The 18,017-nt window shown below is 43.7% G+C and overlaps 1 protein-coding gene across 1 annotated transcript in view; it reads left to right on the plus strand.

Annotated features, from left to right (window-relative positions):
- The window catches only part of KIAA0247 (KIAA0247 ortholog), an 83,462-nt gene that overhangs the window by 16,425 nt on the left and 49,020 nt on the right, over positions 1 to 18,017 (plus strand). Inside the window, exon 3 of the mRNA XM_009325586.1 lies at positions 17,316 to 17,503. Coding sequence (XP_009323861.1) covers positions 17,383 to 17,503 — 121 coding nt within the window. The 5' untranslated portion in view covers positions 17,316 to 17,382. The remainder of the gene's footprint in view (positions 1 to 17,315; positions 17,504 to 18,017) is intronic.

Raw genomic sequence — 18,017 nt, forward strand, 5'->3', positions numbered from 1 at the left:
GGGGCTGGTGAAATGCAAGGAAAGGCCATTTAGATGCCAAGACATCAAGAACAGACAGAGATCTCTTCTTAATGTTCTTGTTCGCATTACAAAAGTTGCCACAGTCTTCAAGGTGCTGCCAGAATGTACACCCTCTGAACAAAAAAAAAGGAAAAAACTAAAAAAAAAAAAAAAAAAACCCACAACTTAAACTCTGATGGACAAGATCAGTGTACGAGATGACTGGAGATGTTATGTAGTGAACCTGTGTTCTCTGTCCCACTGCTCTGTCATTTACTCCCCACTGCCATTGCCACACCCCATTGTCCATGCTGCAGGCATGCTTTGGCTTTAGTATCAAGCTTTGAAAGATATGTTCAGCAGCAGCTCTTGATCCCAGCCAAGGAGGGGGAGTACGATTGTGCATAGGTTCTGTCTCTTAAGGAGACATGACTAAACTGGGGAACAGTTTAAAAAAAAAAATAATAATCAAAAAACCACACCCAAATCCCATTGCTGTCAAAAAAACCAAGCCAAAACCCCCACCGCAAAACCTGCATGCTTTCTGAAAGTACCGTCTGGCATGGGAGAGGAGCCAGTTTGCTCCTGTTTCCCTGGAGCAGGAGATTCCTGTGTTCTCAGTTGTGGTTTAGGGAAGCCTGATGCAGGTATCTGTAGGATGGTGATAACCCCTTGCATAAAGGAACATAACCTCCATTACCAGTATGCAGCTCATCTCTGCACTGAGCTCTAAAAGTGAGAGCACAGCTCAGCCCTTGTCGAGGGGGTGGTGTGCCTGCACGACTCTCACTAGATTGCTAATGCTGCAGCCACACAGGACCTTTGCAAAATGCACAAAGTAACTGCCCTCAAAACCTTACAAACTCATTCCTATATGCCCAGGGGCAATTTTTTCAGTCATGGGAAGTCCTGGAGACACTGTTAATGAGTTCAGCTGACGAAATAGCACAAGGAACTGTGGGAGAGGGAAGGCTCACTCTTGCGTGCGAAGCATGAACTGGACTGTGTGCAGAGAGGGTAAAGAGGTGTGATAGTAATCTTAAGAAGGAATGAAAGAGAAATGAAAGTAGAGGTGAGGCTGTGTTAAGGCTTGAGACAAGGGGAAAGAGCTGCGAACTGGAGAGGGACAGCCATTGGCAAGGAAAGTCTTAGTCTTTACCCCTTTCATAAATCTGGTTTTATAAATTAATAAGTATCAAGCTCATGTCAGTGACTGTAGCTACAAAAATAAAAAGGGAATGAAATATTTACTGGTAAGAATTTGAGGGAAGCTTGTTTCCAAGCAGTCTTGCTCTTTGATTCTTGCTTCTGAGCCAAATTATTGGCATGTTCTGGGACAGAAATAGCTCATGTATCTGAGTGACCTTTTAATTTCCTTTTCAATCTTCTGAATCCACTGTAATGAACAAAGAAAGCATTAAGAACAGGCGTGGTGCATATTTTATTGCATGTTTGCAGTAGACCAAATAGCTCTGTGTTTCTCTGGGTGTTATATAGCAAGAACCTGCTGTGAGAGTAAGATCACAGGGAACCAGTCATGGTTCAGATTAAAGAAGTGGTTTCTCTCCATGCGATGGTAGCTCACGATATCTTTGTAGCAGTGGTCTTTGTTCTGTGTTTATACAGCACCTAGCACAGTGTGGTCTGATTCCTAGGCTCGGATTTCTGCCTCTCTTTGCTGCTAATGAGGCAAGAAGTGCTTGTGAAGGGCTTTTTTTTGCCTAGTCACATACCTGTCTGAAGCAAAAGTTTATCCTTTGGCATGTGCCCCGGGCTTCCTGCATGCACCTCTTTCCTTGCAGTGACTTCCATAGTGAGTCACAGCAACAAGCTGTAATGTATAGAAAAGGATGTTAAAAAGCATGTGCTAAAGAAAAGGGGATAAGAAACGATGTTTCAGCCAAGAGGCTTTCATTGGGTGAGGGGATGAGGGAGGTGCATGCAGCAGAGGAAGAAGCAGCATGAGATCAGTGGGCTTTTTATTGCACAGCATGAAAAGATCCCACAAGTAAAATCTGATCTAATGTTTTCTTCCCATGTGTGTTACAAGAAATGTTTTCCATGTAAGGCACAGGAGAGCCTGCTGTAAGGAGGCATGTGGCTGCCAGTTATTTCAGAAAATGTGCCTCAGCATTCAAACATAAGAAAACAGACCAGATAGACCTGTGGTAGCTGCAGCCTTTATTGCTCATGTTTATGCTATTTGAAGACTAGTCTTCTCCAGCTTGATTCTAGTGAAATAACAGGCTTGCCTGAAGTCTACTGGCTACTTGTAGGTGAGGAGAATAAGCCAAGCGTTGCTGGGGATAGGCCTGACATTTCTCAAATCAAGATAATTGTATTACCTAGCTGATGGTAAGCCGAAACCCTTCCAGAAGGCTTCCAGAGCTCTGGTTTGACCGTTGGTAAATGATTTCTTGTGCAAGTCACCTATGCAAAGCAGCCCGCAGTTCAGGTGTGGTTTTAAAAAGAAGCACTGATTATGTTAATCACTCCTCTGAAGTTCTACAAGACTGGTTCATTCCCCTGATACCCTTTTTCCCTCATACTTTTTTCCTGGCATATAATAGTGGAGGAAAAAAATTTATGTCTAGGAAATGGGGATTAAAGCATTTCTTGTCTAAAGAAGCAGAGGATTCCTTTTTGCCTCTTGAAATGAAGGTGTTTGCAGACCTTGGGTTAATCTTCTTAATATCTAAAAAAATAATTCCAACCCTTAACATTGGCTAATTCCATGAACCGGACCTTCCCAATATTGATGATATTAAGGCAGTAACATGCATGTCCCCTGTTCCAGCCTCCTCCTCAACTTTTTTTAGGCTTCTGCAAAGTCTGGGAGTCTCACTGTACATTGTGGATCTTTCTTTTGTTGCAGTGTCTTTCACATTACCAGCATAGGTCTTAATTCACCAGTCTCAAACCTTTTGCACTTCGTGTGGACGCCTGGGTCAACACTTGTAGAAGTGAACAGGGATCTCTCTACATATTGTCATCTGTTGATGATTGGTTTGTAGGTGAGCTTGATAGCCTGCTCTCAGGAATGTGCAGTGGGCGTCGAGCATTACCATGCTCTGAAATGACATGGCTCTCACAAGGCTGGTTCTTTCCTCTTTCTGCATTTCTTCATTCTCATCAGATCAGGAGTCCTTCCTGCAGTTAGGAAGTCCGATGGTCAAGCTTCTTTCCCCAGAAAAGAAAGCAAGCAAGCAAAAATTTGGGATTGGGCATCTTGCAACCACGGACACTGCAGACCATCACCTGCTCTGCTTTTCTCCTTGCAGATGGAAGTACCTGCAGTGTTTGCAAGGAATAGTTTAGTGTTCCCTTGATGATGGTGGTGTTGAGGGTATACCCATCAATTCTACAGAGGCCTCCCTCCTGAGAGCCTTTGCCTCTTGAGAAGAGTAACTTTTTATGTCATGTGATGCAGAGTTCTGAGATTGAAACTTGCTGTGGTCCAGTGAAAAAACCCAAAAGCTTTCTTTGGTCAGAAATAAAGATTTCTGAATGGGAATGCTTCTTCAAAGAACTGAAACTCCTGCCCTATTACATCTGTTTCATAGCAAATGTAGCCTAAATATAATTAGCTTCTTCAGATTTGGTTTATTTGCAGGGAACTAGTGAAGACTATTGATGCCTTTGATATAACTAAAGCATGGCCGTGCTTGGCAGAGAAGATGAAACTTAACCTTGGTCTCTCAGAAGTAAGTTGTTGGGCTCTGTCCTCACCAGCAGGTGGTCCTACCTTTCAAAAAGGCAGGTAACAGCGTTTCACTGGGATTTCTTTCCATTTGCAGGGATGGTGTGAAGCAGCCTTTGCAGTGACTCCCAGCAGCTATATTCAAGTGCCTCTGAGGAGTGTGATTTGGAGGGGGCAGGGGGGCTGGAGAGGGATGTGGAGGCTGCTGGACTGTTGCTAAGAGGCCAGGGAAGGAGATGTGGCTGTTGGAGAAAGGGCTTCTGATAGCTATTGTGCTCTGTAGTATGCTGTAACAAGGGTGGTTTCCTCAAAATGTGCCTTACGGTACCCTGCCGAGCCTTAATGGAGCTATTTATTTTCCACAATGCAGGCTTCTCTTTGTCTGTCCTCCACCCACTTCCCTCCTTCATAAGGAGAGTAGATCCTGAAGTGCAAAGGGGGACAAAGAAGATAGTTTGTTGTCCAGAGCCAACTGTTGCTTACATCTGTGAAATGTCATGTTCAGCTCACGCAGAAGAACAGTTTTAGGTGAGCTAGAATGTGTATAAAAGCAGGTGGAGGCAAGCCTTTTCACAAAATTAAGCTTGTAAGTGGCCTTTTAAAAGATGCTGATGGAAGCCTGGACAGTTGCAAATGACAGACCACCAGCTCCTCTGGATACTGCTGCTGACATTCACAATACAATCTTTCCCTGAACTTTATAGGTGGAGCTACTGATGACATCTGGTTTTTTTTTCAACAGTTGTTTCTCTGTGCATTTAGTGAAGAACAGTGAGGTTAGCTTAACAAAAAGTCTTTGTCAGTTCCTATGCCGGGACCCTTTCTGGAAACTCCGCATGATGTATTTTTTCTTGTGGATAAGAATGAGAAGCTCAGTTAACTTGTGCTTATGAGACAGTTGCCAATCTGTTGATGTTTAGACCTTTCTGCAAGATACAGGTTTTCTTACTTGTAAAGCATGCCTTAATTTAAGTGGTTGCTCTGATTCTTTTAAACTGTTGCTCGAGTGCTGTTACTTCACTTCCTATTGTCTGTTCAAGAGATGTCAGAGAATTGTTGAGCAAATTTCTGATACTGGTATCAGGGTAATTGCTCCCCCCCCACCCCCCCACCTAACAGTTGTCTCTCTATGTTTTTTACTTAAAATGCTTGGCTTCAGACGAAAAGGAAATTGGTAACACTGGAGGATGGAGTGAATGGATTTAGCCTGTTGTTTTGCAGCAAAGTCTTAGACTGCAAAGGCAAAAGGAGAACAGCTTTGGTGAGGACAACTGCTGACTCTCGAAAGACTAAATTGCATGTCAGATTGACAAAATGGGGAAAACAAATTTAATCTTAAGAGTACAGTAATAAAGGGATTGGATGAATTCCCTTTGAGAAACTCACTTGAAAATAGATTAAATGAACATGAAAATCCTCTGCTGTTGAAAGTCGTTTTAAATCTTCATCTCACAGTTTGGTGGGTTTTGCATATTAATTTTGCTATCCTGTAAGCTCTTGTAGCTGATCTCTTTGTGCTGCTGCTTGGAGCACTGTGTTACAGGTAAAAACATAGAGGACAACTTTTAAACTAGTTTGCTGTATACCAATTCTAATAACCTTTATTTAATGAATTCACTCTGAGGGAACCTTGCCTCCAGAGACAGGAAATTGCTTGAGGATTACTGGCTGTGGTAGGACCTTCATATTTATTTGCAAAATGTCTGGGGGAGAAAAAAAATTTAAAAAATCAGTCTTCCTTAAAAGGCAGTTGAAGCTGGAGTTGCTGTGCTTTTCCTGCGGGGCTGAGTAGAGGTCACTGGGAATTCTGTGCTAGAATGTTTTTTTTCTTGACAAATAGTTTGATGTCTTGAGTGTACTCGCACAGGATGCTTGGAGATGCATCAAAACCCCAAGCAAAGCAGAGTGTGACCTGTTTCCCAAGTGGATGTACTATTCACTTAGCTGCTAGTGGCTTGGCAGAGTTGTTTCCTACCCTGCAGATAGCAGAGTGTTAAATGTGCCTGCTCTAAAATGTGCTTTTTAGGGGGAATGGGGAAGGATCTTCCACTTCTCAGCTCTGTGTGTGCAAGAGGAGTGTGGGGAAGAGGTGCCTGAGACAGCAGCACATGTGTGGTATCCTTTACGTTCATGTGCCTGGCCTGTTGACATTGAATATAAGCACGCTGGAGAAGTAACAAAGTGCAGAAATCCAATGAAGACTCTATACTCTCTTCCTCTTCTTGTGTTTCGTGGAAGCTTGCCTGGTAGCTGGCCCATTCAGGGGATGGAGGACTATGACTAGAGCCAGGAGGGAGGCAGCACCCGGGAGCAGTGTGCTTGGCTGAGGGACAGCAGGCAGTATGTATTGCTTTCAGGGAGGCAGCTGCCCAGATCACTGACAGGATGCTTCACCTCTAGCTTCTGGTCCCAGTGGTAAAGAGGCATTGCCTGTGGCTTTATCTGGGGTTTGTCTTTGCACATGTGAGTATCGGGAGGGAATCTGATCTTTGGGAGGGTTTTCCCTGGAGTTTTGAGGCGGATGGAACAAAGCCTAGCTGTGCTTTTGCAGTCCTGGGTTGTCTAGTGAAAAAGCCAAGGTGCAAGGCAGAAGGTTAAATAACCTGTATCCTCTAACTTTTCGGTGTATCTCCTTGTGACCTAGCATTGGCAGGTGTGTGACTCTTGCCTGCATGCAGCAGTACTCCGTAGCCTTTCTCACTGTTGCACGAAACCGTAAGATTTACTGCCAGAGGAAATTGCTGACTCTTGCTCTCCTGCTTTGTACAACTTTTTCCCCTCTTTCAGCTTTGATTTCATTTGACTTCCTCTAACTAGACAAGCCTCTTTTGCTGTTGGCTATTGTGGAGCACTCTCACCCAACTTTCTGGCTTTTAATCTGCATCAAAACCAGGATGCTCGGAGCCCTGATTTAGGAGGAGGGTTTAGATCTAGAGCATCTTTATGCATAGTAAATTATTTCTGCCACACTTTAATGTGGATTGAAAATGGAGCTGGTTTGAGGAGCCAGAAGCCTGTGCAATTACTTGGCCCAGCATGTTGTACAGGCTGCTCGCTTAAGTCAGAGGGGGGTTCCACACACTACAGGCTTGGGCAGCAAAGCTGAGGTGGGAGTTTCTTACCTCTCCCCAGCTGCTGCTTCCACTGGCCCCAGATCTGTGCTGGTGCAAGGACCCAGTTTCCCCAACAAGCTCCTGAAAGTTGCATCAGCATTGTGGAGGGGACTGTTAGCTGCAAAGTGAGTGTGGGAGTGTCTAGTCACCAGGAGCAAGGAATCATCCTTCCGCCAAGACAGCAGTGCGAGCCTGTAAGTGCTCGGATGGTGGAGAGACAGTCCTCAACCCCAGCTGGCTCTGCAAAGGGGCAGTGCTGATGTACAAGGGGCAGACTAGACTACGGGTCAGTAAAGGCTGAGGAACCATTGCCGCTATATAAACAAGGTGTTGAGAGCTGCTGAATGAACCGTTACTACCAGGCCGTGCTCCTCGGCTGCCTCAAGATCCTTTGCTTAACATTTTCTTCGAGTTTCTGTTTGGTAGCGGCTGGGCAGAGGCCCCTTCTCGGGCGGCTGAGGAATGGCCATCCCTGTGACACTTGCAGGGTGGGTGCTGCGGGATGGATGCAGAGGGCTGTGGGTGTGCTCCCCTTCCTGCTGCAGGTCAGAGCATCCTGGGTCCCACCTCTGGGCTGTTCTAGTTCCAGCAAACAGTGTCTGTATAGATTCTCTTAAATTTTTCTTTCCCCACAAATAGCCATGCTTTAAGTGTAAATGTTACTGAGTCAAGTGAGGGAGAAGTTGAAGCTTCAAATTGACCTTCTATTGAGATGCAGATCACAGGTTTTATTTATGACAGGTTTTATTCTGCGGACTCTTACTTCTCTACTCTTTTTTCTGGTATGCTTCTCTCCCACCCTAATTTAATGGTGGAAATCTTTAATATGCAACCTTTGAATGGTGGTTGTAGGTCTCAGGAAGCCATTTTGCCACCCTATTAGAAAGGAGCCTGTCCTGGGGATTCTGCTTGGAGTGCTTGGTCTCCTCGTGGCGCATGTGTATGTCCCCCAGTGACAGGTAATGAGCAGCGATCCTTCTTGGGCTGCCTCTCTGGCTTGATGCTCCTACCTTGTGCTGCTCAAATCAGAATATAATTACAACTGATCCCTTGTTAAAAAATCAAATTAAGTGTAGCCTGTGAGGGAAGCCGGTTAGAGAGAAAAAGCTATGGGGGTCTTCTGCACAGTGATGTGTGCTCTCTGTGAGCTGGTAATTGTGAGAGTGATTGAAAAGAAAGGAAGCTTTAAGGACTGTTATTTCCCACCCCCCTCTTCTCTCAAGCCCTTGAGTATTGACTTTTGAGATTAATTTATGGCACCTTGCCTAAAGTCTGAAAGCCTTAGGTTGAGTATTGGGGTGGATGCTGGTGTGCCTGCTGCTGGTGAGGGTGCCCAGCTGGGGAGCCTGCCCGGGCCACCTTCTGCAGCCGCCCTCAACTGTGGCCTCATGGGAGCAGGTTTGCGTGCAGGCGATGTGCTAGTCATCCTACAGTTTTAGCTGCAAGGGATTTGAATGGCGACGCAAAATTTGAATTTTCCTTTTTCAGTTGTATACTGGCAAGAGTGATGTGGCTGGGCTCTGTGGAGTGAAACGTGCCCAGTGCCACTGTGATTGGTCTCTGCCACAGTGAGGGTGTGTGGCAATACACGTGCATCTGTGATGTTAGCACAGTGCATCCTAAACAGGATAAGCAATAGGAAACATCTAACAACTTTGCTGCTACTAAAAAAAGAAAAGTGAAGGGAAATAGTGCGCTAATAGATACAAAACTGAGCCATGGTGCTGAGACCTTTTGAAGGCCTGCTTCCCCCCCTTATTGAGATCTATTGAAGCAGTTCTCTGCTGTGTTAGAATCCCAAATGCAGTCTTAAAGTCAGAACCAGAATTTCAAACTGTGCTTTTTAACTTTCTCAGTTTGGTCAATGATACTAGGCTGCTGGAAGATGAAGTTTTCAGAGAACTTAAGGGGCAGTCTTATTTCTCAGAGTTTTTTTGTGTGTGTATCTTTGAAAAGACCTTTGTGCTGACAGACATCGAAACATCAAGGATTTGTTAGCCTGGAAGGTTCTGGTATTACAACATGTCTATTGCGGAGAACTTTCTGTATAAACTGTGATACAGCTAATAAGCACTGCACAGCAATTGTCATCATCCCTTGGAAGTGGTGAGTGGATGTTTTCATATCTGGGATGGCAGCTTCTAAACTTGAGTCGTCTCACAGCTGTGCTTTTAAGAATAAACATAAGACTGCCTCCATCTTCCAGTGTAGTTCCTTATTTCAATGTCAGACTGGTTCACTGAAGTTCATATGTAGAGGGCTTTGATAGGAAAAAGATTTCCCAAATGGTGTCCTCTTCAAATGGCTGTGTTGCCTGGTGGTATTGCAGGTGCGTGTATAGGAGACTGATGCTTTTAGCCACATCAGTTGAAATGAAAGCACAACAAGTGGTAAGGATGGGGAGAGGTATGTTCTAGTAGTGAGGGATTATAAAATAAGCCTTTATGGTACATGGGTCTTGTGGTGCATTCCCTGAAACAGATTAACACAGCTGAGAAAAACATTCTGGATATACAGGTGACTACCAATCCAGTGCTGCTTCGAGAACCCTGTTCTTACTGAAAGTAACGTTTCAGGCTTGTATGTGGTTTCGAGAGGTTCTGCCTTTGCACAGCTTTTCTTTATTCTCCTTCCCTGAAGCCATTTCAGTTTACTGTGAGTTTTCTTTTTTAGGACTTATTATTTTTGGAAAGCGTTCTGGAACATTTTGTGCATATGGTCCTCTGTAAATGTGCTGTTGTACTGATTAAAGCTGAAAGTATGAAACCTAGCCTTTCTGATGCAGTGCGGCAGGGGAAAAATGCTGAAACAATAGTTTCCAAAGGGAATGCTTTTCCAAATAAAGACATATTTAGACAAACAAGAAAAAACCCACCAAAACTGGGAAAGATTGCATGTGAAATGTATTCTCCACTATCCCCCAGTCTCTACTTTCTCCCATAGATTGCATAGATGCCAGTATGCTTAAAAAAAATCCCTTAAAGCAGATCCAGCACTTTTTTTTAATGACTGGTTTCTCTTCATTCACTGGTGACGTGACCTCATTGCTATAAGCATTTTTGTAATAGCACAGAAATATGCCGTGCATTGGAGTTGTGTGCATTAACCTGTCGAACTCTCCACCCTGCCCCTCCACGGCTCTGCTTTTCCTTCCTACTGGTGCCTGGAAGTTCACAGCCTGCCCGTAACTAGCTTCTCCTTCCTTATTTGGAAGGACAGTCGGATTTTGATCTCTTATCTTCCTCCTCCTCCTCCCGAGTAAAACAGAAAAAGTTTCCAGTGAAGTTCTCTGACTTTCAAGGAAAATTCTTAAAATTTGGGGAGCTAATGATATCTAGGGCTTTCTCTTGGACTTACCAAGGCAAGAAAAACTGGATGATATTTTTTTTTCAGTCATAAAATTCAAACCTTCTGTGACTGTGTCAGACCTGGCATGACAACCACAGTACTCGGAAATGGGGAAGGATCTTCACAAGATTGAGACTGTTTCTAACAATTTGTCTCTGACTCTGTTTCTGAAAGTATGAGTGTGATATTTACAAGAATGAAAACCAGGTCCTAGAGCAAACTCTGCTGTGGTGTCCTCTTTACGGTGTCACAGGATGGGAAAGCAAGTCAATTGAACAGAAAACATTTTATGGCTTAAAGGCTATGATGTGAAAAAATGTTGCTACATGCTGATATGTCAGGGTACCTTGCTAACAGTTTGTCCTCTGCAGTTGGGTGTCTGACGCAGTTGGTCCTGAATTGAAGTACGTTTTTGGAGGCCTACTCTGATGTTGTCTTGTGAAAATGGAATTTACTGCTGCAGTGCACAGATTTACTTAGAAGACCAGTGTGGCTGGTTGGTTGGTTCTTAAATCTTCAATATACCATGCAGAAGCATGGCAGTTTAGACTGTAGGTGATGCAAATCTGTGAACTATGTCTGACAATGACGGAGCAATGGGCTTTTAAAGTGTGCAGTGAAAATATGCTTGCCCTGGTTTTCCTTGAGGGATCCAGGAGCCCCTCACTTGGCTGACTTACGGCCAATGAATTCATCCTCCATACAAAATGTCTTCAAAACGCCCACATATGTCTTGTGGTTCTCAAGGGGATTCTGCATAGAAAATTGTTGGGGGTCAGGGATTGGGATCTGAGGTGTCGTCTTCTTTCAGTGTGCACAAGTGTTTCTTAAAGAGGCTCTAGGCCTCTTTTCTTGTTCATTTTCATTGGCTGGATAATTAGGAACAGAGAAAACTGGCAAGCAAGGTGTCCTGAGCAGCAGCAGTGTGTTGGCGTTCTTTTTATGCTTAAAAATTGCCCTGTGCATCACACTGGGCTGAGGAATGGTAAACCATTTGGGCTTAATCCACAACTAACTTCAGAGTTTCCATCATGCAATGGACAGTGAAGGGTACTTGAGTACCACCCCTTTTCCCCCTTGGCAGCCTTGCACCTCTTTTTTGCACACCTTAGGAACTAACTTTTCAAGGGGACTGTTGGAGTTGCAGCTTGTTTGGTCCACTCAGGAATATCTTTGAGCCTGCTGTGCATTTCTCTTTGGGCTGCAGCAGGGAATAAGCTCATCTGCAAAGACTTGCACCCAACTGTTGGTATGGAAGGGAAATAGATGGAGGAAGGAAGTGGTCCCTGCCTTTAGCCCACAGGAGAATATGCTCGGCTAACCTCAGGATGACTCCTTGAGGAATGTCAAGTGAGATAAGGAGGCAAGCAAGCGAGGGGTGCAAAAGCGTGATCTAGATACAAACAGGACTTTAGACTGTGATAGGAAGGATAGAGGGGAGGAGGCTGGGGAATAAACTATGCAAATTGGTGAATCTTTATTCACTTGGGGTAGGAATGTTGTTGTGACTCTCCCAGTTGTAAGGGACTGGTTATCCAGTAGTGAAAAATCCAGTTTCCTGGCTTAAAGCTTAAGTGTGCCTTAGTGGGGCTGCGGAGAGTTAGGCACGTGCTGTTTATCAGAGATTAAAATGGAATTTCAGAATTTAGCCTGTCCAGCAAGCTTTTTTCTGAGCAAACTCTAATGTTCCCTTTTGAAAATGGGAGTTGTGCATCACCAACAATTGCACTGGTGTTTTAGAAACCTTCATAAGAGAGAGGAGGTGAAAGCTAAAACAAGATATTTATGTGAAAGAAACTGCTGAATTTGCAGGTCATAGGCCAAACCCTGTGGCACAGCTGGGGTATGAGGAAGGAAACCCAGCAATTCAGGTCCCACTACAAGTTGCACTCAGGTCTTGGTTTGCAGGAGGATATGCACTGATTCCAGTGTCCGGAATAAGCTGCTCAGTCTGCCCTAGTGATTCCTCTCTGTAGCAGGGGATATGTGCAGTTCAGCCCTCTGCTTTATGCTGTACCTGTGCTATGCAGAAATCTGCCTTTTCATAATTTGAAGATGAAAGTGTAAAATGAAGTTACCAAACACACACGTTCTAAGTCATCTGTTTACTCTGTGTGTGTGGTGTTACATGGGTTGTTCACTTTTTCTTATTTCCTCTCTTCCTCTTCCACCTTTTCCAATTATCCTGGATAATTGAGAGTTGGCTGTGCTGAAAAGTCAGATGATTAAGATTTTTATAAACTGCCTGCAGGTAACTTTGAATACTTTGTTTTTTTCTGTGTCTAGTTTAATTGAACAGTTTAATTGAACTGTGAAGTTATCCCAAAATGTTAAAAATACAATTCTGTTTCTAAAAGCTTTCAATTACACTGGTTTAACTGCAAAAAGTAAATAGAATTATGGATTTCGTTCCTCTTCTGGCACTTGGACTTGATTTTTTGTAATTTTTCTTATTAAGCAGCCAAGAGGATGACTTTTTTGCTTTAAAGTTTGACTGCTCATTGAAAGCAGACAAAATAAGGATACAACAAAACCAGCAACTAAGGGTGAAGGTTAAATCCTCTGAACCACACTGCTCACATTAGGTTCCACCTGCAGCATGACCATGAGGCAAGAACAATCCTTGTGCTTAGCCTTTCAAAAGGTATGCTGTGCATACCCATCACTCATCCTGCTGCCAAGATCTTTGCTGTGTGCATTCAAGATATAGCAAACAATTTCTGAGTATTATTCTGTGAGGGGGAAACTATGTGGATAAAACAGATTTCTGATGTGCATGAGGATAACTAATTTTCTTTTGGCAAGTTTCAAGTATGGTATTTAAAAGCAAGCCAGTAGCATTCCAAACATTCTGAACGCTTCCCTAAACATACTGTGAAGAATCCAGGTTGAAGACCTGTTTTCCAGCAACAGTGACACAGGACATAGCTATGCCAGGCATCTTGAGCAACTGGAGAGCCTCAGACTGTCCCGTCCACCCCCCTGACATCCTATATCCTTGGTGCACCAGAACTACCCAAATCTGGTTCTCTTTCATGTCCTGAGCATATGACTTTCCAAAGAACACTTTTCCATGGGGACCTAGGAGTCCTGCTGTGACAAAATGGGGAAAAAAATCAGAAAATTGGTCATAATCCTGGGAAAATGTACGCATGCTTACGAAGGGATCTTGGATCAAGGGATATGAGTTGGCAGCTCCTGAAGGTCTACAAGATAAATGGCAGAGGTCCCCAAACAGCTTAGCTTAGAAAGACCTCCTGCCATATGCGAGTGTGTCACCTTTGGAAACAGCGAGCAGAAAGTCTGGCCTGCGTGGTTTCAGTGGAAGCTGATGCCTGCTTCAGGGAGTTCACATAGAAGTTGTGTGAGCAGGGCTGGCCGTGCAGCGAGGGGGACTAATGCTGAAGCATTACTGGGAAGGTTGCTTGATGACAAGACTTCAAGAAAAGAAAGAGCTGGGGATGGCTGTAACCCGGGAGCAATGAATACTTTTTCCCTTGTTGATAGCATTCCCTGAGCGGTTGTGACTATTGATTTTGTGGCCATAGAGGGCATTTTATTTTCTTATCTTTATTTAGTAGGTGTCTTTCAAAGCGCACATTAAAAAGAAAGCAAAAAAAAAAAAAAAAAAAAAAAAAAAACCAAAAAAAACCAAAACCCTCTATTGACTGACATACTGTTAACAGAACATACTGTTAACAGAGAAGAATCTCTTCTCCCCTCCTTACTGTATTTATGGGAACTGCTGGCTGTACTAAATATTATCTTTGAAAACATCTCTGTTTAAACTTAATGCTCCCATAACCCTTCAGCCAGGCTGTGGCATGTGAAACGGGTCTGAAGTGTCCTCGCTCTGTATACTTGTGCTACTGATGGCTTCTGCCTCATTGTTTCTAGGATCCATTAAAGGAACCAGCCTGTTCCTTAATGCTGTGTGTAAACAGGGAATCGCTTTGATTCACGTGAACCGGTGAACTGTTAAGCTATCTCCCTGAGAGTACGTCTCTGACAAACGTGTGTGCTCTACAATGCACTCCAGTTAACTCCTGGAGGTGGAAGCCTGAAGAGTTGTTATGAAAGCTGCTTCCCCCTGAGCTGTAGGTATAAGGAATGTGCTAAAACAACAGTCAACTTTCAGAGAATTGAATGTCTGTTTAAATAGCTTCCCAACCACCAGCTCCCCTCTGGGAAGAAAGGATACCTTCTTATCTAGCCAGAGTCTCTTTCATCTTCTAATTTTGCCAAGGAAAGGTCAAGGCTGGGAAGAAGTTTTGTAACTTGGCTGAAGCCCGAGGGAGGATCCTCACAGGCAGTACCTGGGTCCATTGTCTCCTAACAATTCTGAGGGGTTTATCGATGCTGTCTTCCACTAAATGGTTTTACTGCCTTTGTGTCTCCTTCAAATCCCACACTGAACTCAGTCAGCTTAGTGGGATGTTACTGTAGGCATAGCAGCGGCAATTTACAGCATTCCTTGTGGGGTAGCTCCATGCCTCTGACAGACAGGACCCCTGATAACCTGGGACTGAAGTGACTTGGTAGCTGAAAAGAGATGGGGAAACCATGCCTGGCTTTAGAAAAAAGGAGGGAAACAGTGTTGTACTCTGGAGCAATCTATTAGTGAATCGAGAATAAGCAATAATTGATTCCCCCAGAAGATATTCTTGTTTTAGGTATCTCTAACTTGGTTGTTGTTCAGAGACCAGAATTGGACTGCTGGCTTCCACATGCAATCTTTGGGAGAGGAAAACACCTCTGGGGCAAGGTAGCACACCTCCGTCGGCTCAGCAAATTCTGTGATAATTGTACGCCCTCTTCCCTGCCTCTCCTGGCCGCTGATATGTCACCTGGCAAGCACTGTTCCAAGGGCAGGGAAGGCCACCTTTAAAAGATACCTTGGCAAGACTTGCAGAGTTTGTTGCACTAATGAGGCTGCAATTAAATTGGAATGGGGATGACAGACCTGTCTTGATCTAATCAGAAGGGCTATTTGCTGAAGATGGTGCATTGCTTTGTCAGAGCTGTAATTCAGTGTAGAGCAGTGACTCTTAGAAGAAAGCAGCCAGCTGTTGGCCTGCAGTATAGGCCAGATGAATATTCCAATTGAATATGAACTTAAAATTCATGTGGGAGATCTGATTTGAGAGGAGGGGGCAGATGTACAGACTAGCTGGCTTGGCTTTCTTCACAGAGGAGTATTTTTTTTTCATTCCGTGGTCTAATTGTTGCTGAAGGAATTCTAGCAGGTGAGTGGCAGCATCCTTACTCCTTTCTGCATGGTAGGAGTTTGGGGAACAAAGCATTGGCTTCTTGTCTGTGGAATACGTGAGAAATCTATAGGCTGTGCTACAGGCGTAGAGTGGGATAGCTTCACTCCTCTCCCTTCCTCTCCAAATGAAGCAAGAAACAAAAGGGGCAGACCCAGAGTTTATTGTAGCATCAGCTCCAGACTTGCCACACAGCAGTTTAAATGTCATCTTGAAATGACATTTCAAGGCGGGGGTGTATGCAGACAAATTCTTCTTCTTTGGTAGAGACTAATTGACTTGAAAGATCCAAATTTTAAAGATAGCCCTTTTGTGAAGTAAATATGACCGAAGTAGTGACATGGAACTAAGGAAACCCTCTTTTCACTAGGATGACTTCCAGGTTTAATGACAAATCTACGTATACCCTCCCATAATGCAGCTTCTTTTTTGCCTGAGTAATTGGAAATGTGAGTTGTGGCTGTTTGAGTTGCGTGTTTCTCTGGTCAGTGCTGGTGTGTTGACTTCATCTCAGAAGTACTTAAGGATCTGAAAGTCATACTGCCTTCCCTAGTGGTAGGAGCACTAACCCAGGTCTCCCATATGTTCTCACAGGGTATGAAAGAGTACGATACCCACCTCTGCACCTCTCAAATTTGTTTGGAGTTACCCAGCAGTTTTGAATTTCTATGGGAAATTTGGCCAAAAAAAAAAAAATCCCTTGTCAGAATGGATATCCATTTAACTGAAGAAGCTGTGGCTGAATGGGGCTTACCTCAAAATTAAAAGTATTCCTGTGGTCAAGTGTTAAGAAACATTAATTTCTGCAAACTTTTTTTTCCCCCTTGAGAGCTTTAGATGTTTGTATACAGGAATAGCATGATATAAGTGTTGAAACGTGTCTGTGTGTGTTTTTTGTTTGGGTGTTTTGGGGGTTTTTCTTGTGTGGTTTTTTTTTACTCCATCACTCACCCAGTTGTCTTTATCCCAGTTTTCTCCTTTCTCCTTTGTAAAACCAGTACACACAGATTTTTAGTCCCAACTTTCTTTCATGAGCATTGGAGTTATGCATGCCATTGTTACTCATTCAGGTCCAGAGTTACCATTGGAGGTTTTGCAGGCTAAAACCATACTAGGTTGGTGGGACGTATATTCTGCTGGGTCTTTTTCCTTTATTAAAAATAAGGGTTCGACTTTGTGCTTTCTTGATTTGCTAGCTGTGCTTTGTGTGTTTGTGTATGAGTCTGTTTTTGCTGTGACAAAGCCTGATAGGCTGTGGCTGAATCCCTCAGTCCTCAGGTATGAGCAGTGTCACATCCTGCAGTTTTAATTGCTATGCTCTGTACTGTCAGAACATTATACCTGAGGTTTGCAAGCTGTTTTACGTTCCTCCTCATAAGTGTGTGTTTGCCTGCCTGCCGGCTGCCTGTCAGGTTTGCTGTGCCTCTCCAGGTGGCTGAAGAAGCATTTGATTTATTTATCCTAGCTGTCTAGGAACAGTCTGCGGTGTCTTGGAGACCTTCTGTAAGGTGGTAGGGGTGTAGGAAGGCTGGCTCTCTTGAAGTTATTTTGAAACAAATTCTCCAGATGCTATATCCTCTGGGGTTGTCTTGAAAGGAAAAGCTAAAATTAATTGTAAGCTAGGCAGTCTTCACACCTGAAGTATTAGAGGGTGAGTTAAAAGTTCTGGTGTCTCTATAATGCAGCTCCTTTTAGTATTTCCTATGCGGAAGGTTGCCTTTTCTGTTCCCGTTGCCTTGTGAACTGTGAATACTTGGTAAGATTCCTAAATGTTAGAACATGCAAAAGATTGCTCTTGTTTGTATCTGAACAAGAAACAACCTTTCTGTTGTAGGTGTTTAGCTCAAAACTTACTGTTTCTTTCTTTCTTTGTCTTTGTTTTTGTAGACTGAGGTGCTCCTGATCAGCCAGATCTTTTGGGAATTTTTTAAAAAGAAACTTCTGTGGGTAAAAGATGTGCCATGGAATGGTAGCACCAAAGAGCAACACAGGATCGTCTCTTGCCTTGACTAGCCATGGGTTATTTCTTCTGCTAGTTATCTTTGGTACCTTTATCTTGGAAGCACAGGCCACAGGTAAGTGAAGCCTTTGCATATGCTGCAGGGAGGGGGAGATGTATAAGTATGGAGGTGGCCTTATATTTTTATGGGGAAGCTGGTGATGGTTGATGCATTTGTACACATCTTTCAGTACTCACGAGAAAAATTACATTGCTACTTGTTAAGCAGAGGGCAGTGTTTGAACTGAAAGTGTCTTGCATATTAGTAAATAAGTGCTTGTCCTTTACCCTGTCATTTTGATTCCCCCAGCTTTTTTCCCCTCCATTCTCATCCCTTCACAGCAGCTGGGGGCACTTGGACTGTCTCGAGAGCATGGACCACATTTTGGTTGAGTGAGATTCTCATGTAGACACTCTTATCTGTACGCCCTGTAGCAACTGCTCATGTGAAGTAGTTTTGGAAGCACAGAGTGTCTTCAGCTCTTTGCACAGCTGATGAATCTGTTCATTCTTTCCTTGTGTGCTATCTTCTGACACCTCAGCACCAGCTAACTGCACCCCTTTATTAGATCCTCTTTGCAGCTTGAGTT

Source organism: Pygoscelis adeliae, unplaced genomic scaffold, assembly GCF_000699105.1.
Source record: "Pygoscelis adeliae isolate BGI_AS28 unplaced genomic scaffold, ASM69910v1 Scaffold356, whole genome shotgun sequence".
Taxonomy (NCBI): Eukaryota; Metazoa; Chordata; class Aves; order Sphenisciformes; family Spheniscidae; genus Pygoscelis; species Pygoscelis adeliae.